This window comes from Syngnathus scovelli, chromosome 2, assembly GCF_024217435.2.
Source record: "Syngnathus scovelli strain Florida chromosome 2, RoL_Ssco_1.2, whole genome shotgun sequence".
NCBI classification, from domain to species: domain Eukaryota; kingdom Metazoa; phylum Chordata; class Actinopteri; order Syngnathiformes; family Syngnathidae; genus Syngnathus; species Syngnathus scovelli.
The window spans coordinates 3,715,602-3,729,229 of NC_090848.1; the positions used below are offsets into that span (position 1 = coordinate 3,715,602).

A 13,628-nucleotide genomic window follows, 5' to 3' on the forward strand; every position below is an offset into this window, starting at 1 on the left:
ACAAAAGCAAACTGTTGGAACATTCTGCAAAAAAACAAAAAAAGACGAACCAACCTACCATGGTCACGGAAATAATTCTATAAATACAAATTTTTGAAAATGAATAAGTGACAATCAAGTATTGCTTTATTTTTGTGGTCAAACTGAATCGGATATTTTTTTTCCCCCCACAGCTGTTGGTCAGCTCGGAGCAGTTTGCAGACAAGCGTGAGGGCGACCTCTAGCGGTGGGAAAGTGATAACGCACGCAACACAACATGTGGCTATTAGACATGATTTAAATCACACTTAACTAAAAAATATAAAATGGTCGCTCAGGGAGACATAATATGTGATTGTGGTGTAGAACTGCGTTGTATCATATATTGTTTTTTATTTCAATAAGCAAAAAAAAATTCAAATCCATCCAATTCTGCATATTTAACAATCTGCCTGTTTTACAGTAACCAGACAAAACCGCTAAACAACCAACTCGCACTCATGTTAAAGGTTCCACTTACAAAAGCACATTTAGTCCAGTCGAATCTATTAGGGCGTGAATACAAAACCCAAGACACCATTAAAACCGGCTCACGGTCTTGCCGTGGTTGTAAATTGGCGGCTACTACAGTATGTGAGGCTCCCTTCTGTCAAAAGTAACGACTGCTATAAATCCAACTGCAAAAAAAACATAAAATCCAACAACCCACAAAAAAAAGCAAAACCTCCACACCTGGACCCATAACAAACCTCGTCCAGTTTTGTCATAAAGTCGAATGACCTCCATGCAAACATGAATTTGAATAACAAAGCTGCTAATAACACAAAACAAAAAGGCTTTTCTTCACGCAGTAATTGTTGCACGTCCCTCAAGCAACAGTAGCTTTTTGTTATTTGGATTTGCCCACATATCAAAAGCGACCCAAGTTAAGAATCTCAATAACAAGGCAGGATTTACTGTTTTATTCCAGTCTTTGCTAGCTTCAGCTCAATATATAATTTCTGTAGTTTAACCAGGCAGGAGGCTATTAAATCCAACATTAGCATATCTTTATGTGGCTAGAAATCCACAGCAATACATCAGAGCCACTCTGAAATGTTTAATGCCTACGCCGCCTCCGTGGCTTTTATTCCTGAAAATGTTCCTTAATGGCATTCAGCGAACCTCTAGAAGAACATTTACGTCAGTTCAACCAACGACAAGCACAAAAATGATTCTTCCATTCATCCTTGATGAGACATACGGGTGTAATAATGTGTTTGGCCTGTAGAGGGCGCCAGACTAACAAGCACATCTGCCCAAACATAAACTAAATAGGAGAAGCTCATTAGTAAAATGGCCCAGGGATGGCTTTTTATCTACTGAGCAATATACAGTATTTTCAATAAGCCCTTGGAGGATAAAGTTTGACCTCCATCACAGACGAGGCACATTTCATTTCCCGGATGCTAAAAAAAAAATGCACCCATCTCGTGATGAGTCCATTTATCACGGCGAATGCTCGTAATTGAATGAAGTGCAAGATGCACTGAGACTGTGTGCGTTTTATGTCGTCTTAAATGCTGAAGCAAGTTCTGCTTCTGAAATTGCTCTGCATTAGAAGGTAATGGTGCCCTCATTCAGACTGAATTACTACATCAGCCCTGCCCCTCCCCCCGATAGTGCCCTCAAAGATCCACGGATGGGCTGTAAATTCATTAGAGCTCAGTCTCCGCTTGCAGGTCCGACTCCCACTTAGGAAAAGCTACATCAGCATAATCAGCTCAAGTGCACGACTGAGCGAGCCTTGCATCAATTGATGTCCATCCTCCTGGAGGATGCGTGGGTACAGTTTTGGGGCAGCTCGATAATCTCTTCATGACTCAGACCCCCCTGCGTCTTCGCCCCCCCCTCATTCAGATTCTAATCAAAGGGCCGGGAGCGGGTCTCTGGCTTGTTGCTAAAGCAAACATCAGGGACACAATACACCGGCAAGGTTCTGAGTTCATTAATAAAACATGTCAGTGGGTTATGTGTGTGTGTATGTGTGTGTATGTGTGTGTGTGTGTGTGTGTGTGTGTGTGTGTGTGTGTGTGTGTGTGTGTGTGTGTGTGTGTGTGTGTGTGTGTGCTCATCAGCAGCAATAAAATTCAAATGGAGACGTGCAACAAGGAAGATTTGGGATGCTTTGCTGGAATTTAATGACATGGTTGTATTTGCACTGCCGGAGCTAAGATTTTTTTCTTTGGGGGGGCCGGGGGGCATATAAGGATATTTTAGGGGGTCCACAAAAAAATTAGTCCAAAAATAATAATAAACTACACGGGAGACTGTGGGGAATGTAGAAATAAAAAATTGGAAAATACCCAACTTCGATAATCTGACCTGCCACCTATTGTGCAGCTTCTTATTGTCACCTGGCTGTCACCACCTCTCAAGTCAAGGAGGGGGAGTCCAGCGCCCCCCCTGGACGTGGCTGATAAGGCCCCGTGTGGAAAAGCAGCACCTGAGTTCACATTGACTGTCACACTTTGAAGCAGCGGCTGTCAGAAAGACTCCGAGAAGCCCTTTGAGGTGTTTCGTTATCGTCTCGACAAACTGCCTTCAATCTTAACGGTGCTGTCAGTGTCGTTTTGTGATAAATGAACGGTCATTAATCACGTTGACACGCTGCTCATCTCATTAGGACTAACGACACACTACTTCCATTATCCCTTACAAATGATAAGAAATAAAGTCATGGAGGTCTACTGATAACCAATAAAAAAACGATTAATAAAGCTGTCTAATGAAATTAATATTGTTTGACTTTACATGCTCACTGCTGAATCTCGTTTCTTTTTTTTTTATGCTTTTCACGTGCGTGTTTAGTGGAGCATGCGAGCCAAACTTTGACAGCAGCACCTCTGTCTTTTTGGCGTAACGTATCAGTGAGCGTCCACAGACCCTCAAAGAAAAATAAAGCTCCCAAAGTCGAGATGGTTTATTTTCACATGTTGTTTACACAGCCGTTTCCAGTGGCCATAATCTTAGCCTTTTTTTTTTTTTCTCGCTCTCTAATGGGGAGCCCCGCCCCCCTGGGCAGCGCATGTAACGCTCTCTTTATGAGTCTGCATGTGGACGAGCCTGACAGGAAACCCCCGCATCCTGCCCCCTCCCCAAATGGACGGACGGAGATTGTGGCTTTAAACCACCGTGGCCCGGCACCACGCCTCTGGGAGGAATTCCAGCAAAAAAAAAAAAAGAGGCGATGAGCCTGTTAATGAGCAATTCTGAACAGATGAGGCTTTTGGAAAGAAAAGCCACAGACCCAAACATGCCCCCCTGTCTTGTAGGAATTTTAAATGTCCAAATCTACAATAAAATGTTCGCGTTCGTGAATTGGTCAAGTGATTCTGCACAAGATCCAAAAGTCGCTCGTCGTGTTGCTCAACAGGGAAATTAAATTAAGGATGGATGAAATGGATGGATGATGAATTAAAAGCATCATGTGACCTTCACTGCTTAATATCCCCTCGAGGGAAAATGGCGGGGTGTACGTGGAAATGGGCATGGGCACAAGTCGTTGCTGGTTTCTACTTTCCGGCAGTTATTATCTCCTCCATGCAGCTTTTTTTCTTTCTGGTGAGGAGCCGCGATGCCTCCCAGGAATGCCACAAAGCGCCAAAAAGGGAGTGCGAGGGGACTCCAACTGGGGTAAGCCCAATTTCAAATGGAGCTTAGTGATACCCCCCTACCAGCTCCTGTCTCAGATAGATAACCCCCCCCCCACCCCCCTTCCTGGTCCCACCACCATGTGCACGCTTACAATCCACACACTTTGAAGACATAATTAGCATGTTGTGTAGAGCTGCTCCTCCGTCGCCAATGAGATGTTTTGCTTGGCTCGGGTCGGAGAGGTTAGTGTTACAGGAGGAGGTAATGATGCCGCAGAGAAGATGATAGTGTGTGCAACATGCACAGAGGGGGGAGGGGGGGGGGGTCGTGGCCGTGACGGGGGCAATGAATTGAGAAGGACAAGTTGTAAATGCCCAGCGTGAACTTTGCCCATGAGATTCACGGTTACGCGGTCATATATAAGTTGGACACGTGAGCGGCGTGACATTACGGAAGGGGTCAAGTGGAGGTGAGCGCCGATGTGGGAAGATGACTCGATGAGATTCTACTGGCGTCGGTGGTCATCTTCTTTTACGACATAATTTATGTGTACCTTCACGTGTTCACTTGAACCGCAACGGTATGCTAAAGTGCCTTTGAGGAATTCGAGACGATATGATGACCTCCTTGACCAGGAGGAGGGGGGGGGGGGGGGGGACATCATCAAGCAACAAGCTTTTGCTTCAGGAATTTTAAAGTGGGGCAATCAGCTGACGTCTATTGAATCCCACGGTTTGAGATTTGATCTCGTGACAGCACTAGAAAGCCTCGCCTAGGACAAGGATGTCTGTGGTCTTTTTTTAGCTCACCTAATTTCATTTAATTGTCTCCCACAAAAGCAATTTTTGATGAGCTGGCACTAAGTGATTGACTCATGCGTTGCTTGGGTGTACCTTACCATTGTTCCCTCACTCTTGCTCCGCGCGACTTCCCTCTGCAGGCGAGCCACGGCCAGTTTTTCCCTGAAAAAAAAAAAAAAAAAGAAATGGGGAGAATAAGCAGCGTGATATGATTAGGCCTAGGAATAAAATCCTTGTTAAGCTCTCAGAAGTCAATTGATTTCAATGTCAACAAATGGCGGCCATGTTTGACAGCCAGTCAATCAACTAAAGACTTACTTAAGTGAGCCACCAGAAAAAAAAGTCTCAATGTGACAGAGTTTTTTTTTTTAGCCGTCTGCTCACCTGTCGGGCCAGTCACACCTGGTGATTAAAAATCCGCCGTGTGGTTGACGGATGAATGGTCCGTCTGGAGCCAAACAATGGCGTTGGCTTTAACGAAACCAGACACATTCGAGCAAAGGCGGCGTTGTCAAACAAGCAGTCAGGTGCTGACTAACTGAGCAAGAGTGGAAACTAAAGTGTGTGTTTGGGTGTGTGTGTGTCAAGTCTGACGGCAGCGGTGCTCAATTATTTTAGTACCACCTGAAAAAAAGTACTAGCATATGGTCCTACATCGAATTCGAGTAACGTCAGTGTTCATCGAAGCCAAGTCATGGGTTTTATTTCTAAAAAATAATTTTATAATAGTGTAAGCTGCTGCGAATATATCAAAACTGTACTTAAATTTAGGGGAGTTTATTTTTAAATTATAATTTATACTAAGATGCATTAAATTACTAATGTTATTATCATTATTATTATTTAAAAGTTAAATACAACTGAACTGCACCGTAAAAAGTACAGAGCGGGATTGAAAAAAAATTTTGCTTAAATATTGAGTCTAATATTTTTATTTTATGTTTTTAACGTGCCATTTTTTTATTGGATTTGTATGAAAGTTGCGTGACCAGTTGCACAACGCTTTCCTCCCTATCCTCGAGGGTTGGCAAGGGAGAGACGTCATTTCCACACTCTTGCAAATTTTTGCTTTGTTACAACCGGCCGGGCCTGGCACCAGTTCACTTTGTTTCATCGCACACGCCTGTTCTACCGGCCCATTACGCCCTTCATGAGAGAACACATCAGGCATTTGGAATTTCGATTTAAGGTCGGGCCGCTTCCTCCAAAGTGTGACAGTCAATGATGCGGAATCCGCAAAAATGCTAGTTTCTTGGTCAAGTTTCTCAGAATTCTTTTTATATTTTATTTATTTATTTCTATTTATTTCTACTTATTTCCATTTATGTATTTATTCTCAGAATTCTTTTTATATTTTATTTATTTATTTCTATGTATTGATTTATTTTGAAGTTATTTATTTATTTATAAAACATAGCTCACATTTAGCCTATGTGATAATTCCCACGGCCTCAGCATCTTTCTCATGACGAGACGTAACCACATCCGGCAAGAAGGTTGTTGGGGGGAGAAAAAAAAAAAAAGGCTGTCGTATTTGACTTTGAGTGCTTTGTGGGAGCTTTGCAAATATTTCCACCGCCGTGACCACTGTTTGCCGTTCATGAGCGCGAAAACCACACAAACAAACGTTTGCATGTCTTAACCAGATTAAACATCTCACGACGTTTTGAGCATTCTGCACATATTGAATTTAGTTGCAGGAACAAGATCGACTGTTCCTGATATTGTCTGGGAGTTATCCAGTGACCCGAACACGTCAGTCGGAGCCACGAGGATGCACAAACGTTTGCATGTTGGGCAACGGCCCCGCCATGCATTTATGTATTAGCGTCTGAGTTCCTGCTGGGCTAAGAGCTGCGGCGTGCACGCGATCCCGTGGCCCACATCGAGGTGCTACGTGCCAGCATGGGTCATCCCCGTCCATAATCGCGCCATTGACTGTTTATGTAACAAAAAAAAATCCCCTCGTGTGAACCAAGCCTGGCGGGCGCTCAACAGTAGAAGAATCAATTTGCTTCGTATTTTCTAAAACTTTGCTTCTTCCTTTATCAATTATAGCTTTCAATCTTGGCTTCGATAATGCTTAACAGTTTCCAGGAGCTGAGCACAGACAACATCTCAGACAACATCGACCCCCCCTACTCCGTCTTGGATGGAGACTCAGACACAGCTGGAGACCTCCCCAGCGTGGATGTTGAGTGCGCCGGACGGCGGCGGAGAAATAAACAGGAGCCACATGTCAGCGGCGTACACACCCATTCGGCTGGCTGGCTGGCTGGCTTGATGAAGCTTTAGCTCGCAGTAGCAGAGCATCAATTATTAACGTGTTGAAATGTGATGAGCCGGCGCACACAAAGAACCTCGTTGCAAATGTGTTTTGTCTGCAGTCTAGATCATTTATGGGAAAAGTTAAGCACGCTCTTGAGCTCACGCAAGTGGAGTCACACCAGGACAAGGGAGATCGGAATCGTTGAGCACGAGTAACTTATTTGTATTTTTTTTTCCCACCAAGCTGTACAGTTCACTTCAGTTCACCACAAATCAGTGGTCAACCCGGAGCATTTCCACGACAAAACTATTGCCTGCTATAGTTTGGTATATTTGATAATTTTTTGGTAAATTTAATATTTTTTATATAGTTTACATTTATATTTTATATATATATATTTTTTTAATCATTATTTTATATATATATATAATAATAAAAAATAAATATATATACGTATATATTTATATATATATATTTTTTATTTTTATTATTATTATTTTTTTTTTTAATATATTTTTTAGATAGTAGTATTTTTTTCCAAATATATACAATTGATCAGTCCACATGTGCAACTATTGCCTGCTATAGTTTGGTATATTTGATAATTTTTTGGTAAATTTAAATTTTGTAAATTTTTTATACATATATATATGTTACATTTATATTTTTTATATATATATATATATATATTTTTTTTTTTATCATTATTTTATATATACGTGTATCTATATTTATTTTTTATTTTGTATTATTATTATTATTTATTTTTTTAAATATTTTTTTAGATGGTAGTATTTTTCACAAATATATACAATTGATCAGTCCACGTGTGGTGTTATTTTTAAGAATTAATTTCTCATTCTAAAGTAAAGTGTCACATCCCACAAAACAGGATGAAGAGGAACGCTTGGTTCACTTCACGTCCGATCTTGCAAATGATCTATAACATCAAAGCGCTCGGTGTGCTAGTTTCGAAACTCCAACATGGGAATGTCGCTGTCCACACCCAGATTAGATGATTCCTCCAAGACTTCTCCTGAGCTGCAAGGAATGCGCTCGCTCGTCCAGCGAGGCTTACTGTTGTTTTCTTACGCCAACTCTCAACGTAAAAAAAATAACAAAAGAAGTGAAACTGAGCACTAATGAGACGAGATGGAAAAAAACGATTAAGGATTTCAAAGACATGACACCAGCATTTAAGACACACCTCATTGTGACACACAAACATTCTTGGCCTCCAGCTCAAGCAATTATGTTGTTTCATCTTTTTTTTTTTTTTTCCGATCATCTCCCGTGTGTCACACGCTTGCCTCCGCCTCCGGGCTACTTCATCTCAGCAAGTCCGGGCTACTGAGGCACGAGTCAACTTTTAAGAATACATTTACTGAATTTGCCGTCCTCATAAATACACCCACTGGGGACACGTTAAAAAGTATTATTACCGGCCAACCGGACTAGACGCTTGACAGGAAGTTGGAAGAAGAACATGCCAAGAACCCGTTGCGCTACTGTCTCCTCATAAACTAAAGTGGCGACACGCCAATTTTTTTTTTTTTAGGGCTGATTTGCAGCTGGGCTAAGCTTTTGTCTAAGTGCATTGTAATTCACGCTTTCCATGCATTGTCCGCCATTTTTGCTTGTCCTGGCTTGACGCGACTCAGATTTACTGGAATGTTCTGTTGATTCATGGGAGGACCAAGCGGTGACATCAGGTGGTTTTCAAACAGCGACGGACAAACACACACCCAAGCACTTGAGTTACGTCTTTAGAATCGGCATGGCAGCCTCACGTCGGACTTGCGGTATGCCTTTTACTCGCAATAATTCACTCTCGGAAAAGAGCAAAAGGGCTCAAGAGTTCCAACATGGCAGAAGAAGTTTTTTGGAGGTGAAAATAGAACACTCCAGTGAGCTTCTCCAGCTGCGTCGACACCTCCGGCATTACCTGCTGATTTATAAACCAGATAGTTTGGCGTTAAAGTTTGTTGACATTTTTTCAAGACCCCTCAATTTGCTCACCGCCATAAACGTATCACCGTGACAACTTCAGAAGCTGGGATCTAGCTTTTGTTCTAAGAACCTTACGAGATTCATGTGAACGCCATCGTGCGTCAGAGTAAACAAAGATGGGTTGGCTGTAGGCGAGAACACGGCGCCACCATGTGAGTTAAAATAAAATAAACTCTCGGGCGATATCATGAGATTTAGGAACAAGAGAGGTTTGTCTTTACAAACAAGTGGACTGTTTACATTCGCATTTTGTTTCGCTCACATGGAAGCGACCCTTGTCGTTGGGAATGCTCAGACCTTGGAGACGCTACGCCGGCGGTGGGAATCATGTGGGAAAGTCGTCTGGAAGGACACCCCCACTCCCGAAGCTTTCAAAGAAGGGGGAAACACTTCCACGCTGAGGCCCTCTCGACGAGCCATTAAACCGGGACGACATTCCTCAATAATTCACTTTGACCTGAGCCCAACATGCTAGCTGAGGGTCAATGAATACACCCAGTAGGGGGGGGCAGTGGGTGTAAAATTCAATGTCTGAATGTCAAAGTGACAAAAAGGAAAAGCAGTGAGTGGGGAAAGTCATTTTGTAAAATCGCGCAAAGAGAAATGTCAGCATGGCCACAATGGAGAGAATTATAGTTTTAATTTGAGCGAATCAAATCCGTCCACTTGCCAATCCTCTTATCCTGTAATCCCCAGGTAGGTTTCACATAGAGGCAGACTCCAACTACCCAGCATGGCAAAAACACATCTGGCCTGCTCACATGTTGACATATTGCCCCCCCTTCCCCCCTTAAAAAAGGGGCAAAGTGGCCTCATGTCCAATTTACCGAGATAGCAAACTACCTTCTCCTCTTGATGGCTGCCATTCAAGTAATGACATCATGGAAGAATCTGTTTTGCTGTCAAACTTGGACGCCACTGATTCCCATGGCAGGAAATTTTTTTTTTAATCTGGCATTTTGTCAAAACCAACAAGAGTGATGCTTCTTTTACTCTCCCATGCTTTGCTATCATCTTCTCGGATGGTTCTGTTTATAGAGATAACAAAAATATATCCATTTATAGTACGGACATGTCTGTGTTCTTTAAAAATGGCCGACTCGGAACTTTGGAGGAACCCAAAAAAAATCTGACATCAATGCTATAATTGTCAGAATTAAAAAAAATCTAATTTTTATTGCAACATTCCACAATGGGCTTTAACGGAACGCCAAGAAAATCTTAATCTGCTCGAGAGAGTGTGAAAGGACAAAAGCGGGCAGCATTCCTATGTCTATAAATCCCCCAACAAGGACAGTGATCCATTTCCTTCTGCTATCAGTCCCAGTCAACATGGTTAATGCCACAATCTGTTGCCACTGGCGACACCAGACGCAATTCTCTGCACCCCCCACTGGTTTATCCAACTCACTATCCAAGATCGTTCCTGACCGATTATTATTTTTCCATATATAATCTGCTGCAAATTTTCCTTCAATGGACCAGAATCACATAAAATATATAAAGTCGTTCTTACCCCGATGGAGATGCAGCATTCTGGTGCAGTCAGCGCACACTCATGGTAATCCAGCAGATTGCTTCCGTTTCTGCAAATGGTACGGGCTGAAGTTTCCAACTAGCGAATCGTCTTTGTTTTCTTTTCTCCGCCGTCTGCAGCGCTTTGGGCTCGGCTAACGTGCATCAAGCCTCCCTCTCGGGTCTGCTTCCCTCTGCTCTCTCGCGACGTGCGCTCTGCCTCTCAGCTGTGGTCTCTTTCACATCAACACGCAGCAGTGTGAGCCCCCCCCCCCCCTCCTCCACCCCTCTTTCCTCCCCCGCCCCCTTGCTAGCCGCTCCGCCCCGCCCCCGAGCTTTATCTCGCCGCTTCTGCTTTTCGCTCAGACCTTGTCTCTCCTCCAAGCGGGACGTTGAACATGTGTTCACTGCTGCATCTCTGGAAGCAGTAAAAACGAGGGGGAATAATGGAGGACGATTTTTTTTTTTTTATTACAATCTGTGTTCGGAACAAACCAAGCAAACTGACTTCTGTATATGTTTGAAAACACTAAATACTATTTAGGATGCCCCAAAAAAATGGCTGACCTCGACACCGAATGTTGTGTCAGGTGACAACAAATGGCCTTTTTTACGAGAACCGCCGGGTAAAGTCAAGCAAAGCAGCAGGGGAAGGCAAAGTGTGGAAAAGAAGGTCTGCTCGCTCTGAGCTCTCGCCCATCTGCTGCAATCATAATCAGTCTCAGATGAATGGCTGTGACAAACTGAAGCCTCCTCGACCCGGGGCCTGCGAGCGAGAACCGAGAGAGATGGAGGCGCCCTCTTTTGTCTGCCTCCCAATGGGACCAGTACGAAGAGAGGCGGATACGGGGAGGGGAGAAAGGGGGAATTAAAAGGCTCCCGTTGACAGAAGTGGACAGTTAAAGAGGGAGAAGAAAGGGTCCGGTCTGACTTGGAGTCGAGGCCATCGCTGCCACTTGGCCCCATATTCGCTGTCAGTAATGCGATGAAAGAACAATGACACCGACCGTGTGAGGAAATTAGAATCGTGTGTGGGGGGGGGGTGACCAATTAGGAAAGATGCTCCACATTGTTTGAACCCCGCTGTCTCATTCATCATCGTAAACATCAGGAAGATTCACGACGGCCGGTGACGATGATGAGAGTTATGCGGACGGATAATCGTGTTGAACATAAGCGCAGCTGTCCCGCGGGCAAATCTGAATATGGCGCCGGCGGCACTATTTGATTCTCAGAGCAGGTGGCTGCCAATTAGGCGTCATTGTCCCGCTTGGGTAAAAAAGACAAATGGTCGACCGAGTCAGCATTAACGCGTACACGTGTGCGTAATGAAAAAATATCGAAGGCGGTGATCCATGGTAATTAGATTAGCGGCGATGATTTTCCTTTTGCCGTCCCACATTGGTTTCCGCCATTGTTTAGTTGAACTTTCAAACTCCAGGATGTCATTGAAATATTCAGGCCGTCCCGTATGAGTGCACTGCTGTGGTCATTACGGCATCGTTCGCCAGACTGTCAGTGTTTGGAAACACTTGGCTGCCCGTACAGCCAGCCTGGCTCCGGTGGTGTTGCATGTAAACGTAGACACGCTTAAGCTAGCTTAGCATTCAAGGCAAAAGGGAGACAGGACGCTGCTGAGACAGAGATCGATACGGGCCGGAGCGACGGAACTCAAGTGCAGCCGAGCACAGCCTTGTTTAAGGAGTGGCTGGACAGCAGCTTGTTTTAAAATGGGCTCTTTCGCAACTAAAGAAGTCTGAATCTTGCCTTGGTTTGTTGAGACTCGTTTTCACAAACTAGTTCGGTTTGTTTTCTATCCATCCACCTATCCATCCATCCATTGACCTCTGTATTTCTACATTTTATATATATATATATATATATATATATATATATATATATATATATATATATATATATATATATATATAAAGTGATCCCTCGCTACTTCGCGTTTCGTTTATCGCGGCTTCACTACATCACGGATTTTTCTTCCCAAATTAAAAAAAACATTTAAAAGTCAAAATAAAACTTATAAAGTAAAGAAACATGTGTCTAACCTTTAGGACAATGTAGTATTGCTCCAAATGTTCGTTTGCGTTCCTTTAGAAGTCCGTTTTCGCGTATTAGCACGAATGCAAATTAGCATCTTTCAGCTAACGCCTAACGCGTTAGCCTGCCCAGTACTTCTTGTTGGTGACCGTACTTCACTTATCGTGGAACAAATTATCCGCGATAAACGAGGGATTACTGTATATATATTTATATATATATATATATATATATATATATATATATATATATATATATATATATATATATATATATATATGTATTATTTTAGTTTTTTATTTATTTATACACACACACACACACACACACACACACACACATGTATGGCCAATGAGTGGACTCGCCAGAGCCATCAGCCACACTTTTCCCTGTGTGACAGTAATCCGTTGTGTTTTGATCACAAATGAGTAACCAGAGGCAGACGAGGGACGCCAGCATGCGTCACTGGAGTTCATTACTCGACCGGTCCTTTCAGCTCTTTAGGTGCGTGTGTGTGTGTGTGTGTGTGTGTTCCGAGACGGACATTCATCACAGCGGAGCCAACTAGTTGTTTTCCTGAATGCTTCATCGTAATTTCAGGAGGCCTTTTAAACATCAAAAGGGGAAGCACGTGTAGTTTGCATTAGGCAGATATTAACATGGAGGCTCTCTCATTTCCTCCATCGATTCGGGCAAAAGGAAATTCCAGAATGCAGACAGAGAGCCTGTTTGTTTAAGCAAAACAAACGCGCTCAGATCTGCGAGCGGCCAGACAGATGCAAATCACAAGACAGAACCCATGAGTGTCCACGTTTAAAATCGGATGTGGCGAGACGAGTGTGTAATGGGACAAAAACGTGACTGCGCCTCGGCTAATGAAGCTCCGGTTGGGAGGGGCGGGGTGAAATGAGCTGCGTGTGGTGACGAGACATCATAAGCGCAGACTCATTTCCTCTCTGAACACAGGAAAAGCGGAAAGTATTCCATGAGCAGAATTAACTCTGATTGACTTCATCTGTAATCCATTTTAGATGTTTCTAGAGTGACCATCACCACGACAACACAAACAAATCCACCGCTTGATGTGATCTCGTGCAAAAAAAAATAAATATCAAAAGCTGAATCATCTGTCAAGCCGCATGTTTTGGATTTTACACATTTTCCCGCCTTCCTGTTTCCTTTGGGACAAAGGGATGTTTTCCAAAGACCTCCAAGCTGGAGGTGACTATCATGGAAATGACCTCCTATCAGCCCGAAACCGCACAAAGACGACATCATCATAAAAAGCACACCGCCTTTTATGAATCCTCATCTTTACACTGAGGATGTTTTGACAAGAGACGCTTGGAAGCGCAGGCAACGATCCA

General features: G+C 43.3%; 1 protein-coding gene across 7 annotated transcripts in view; it reads right to left on the reverse strand.

The window, feature by feature from the left end:
• The window catches only part of LOC125989346 (nck-associated protein 5), a 64,621-nt gene that overhangs the window by 33,173 nt on the left and 17,820 nt on the right, over window positions 1-13,628 (reverse strand). For 5 of the 7 annotated variants that reach the window (XM_049755581.2, XM_049755580.2, XM_049755582.2 and 2 more), the window contains one exon: window positions 4,514-4,577. In XM_049755581.2, the coding sequence (XP_049611538.1) occupies window positions 4,514-4,577 (64 nt within the window). Of the gene's footprint in view, window positions 1-4,513; window positions 4,578-4,799; window positions 7,100-10,210; window positions 10,479-13,628 lie in introns of those variants that run through there. The other 2 variants (XM_049755584.2, XM_049755586.2) reach the window with 2 other exon arrangements.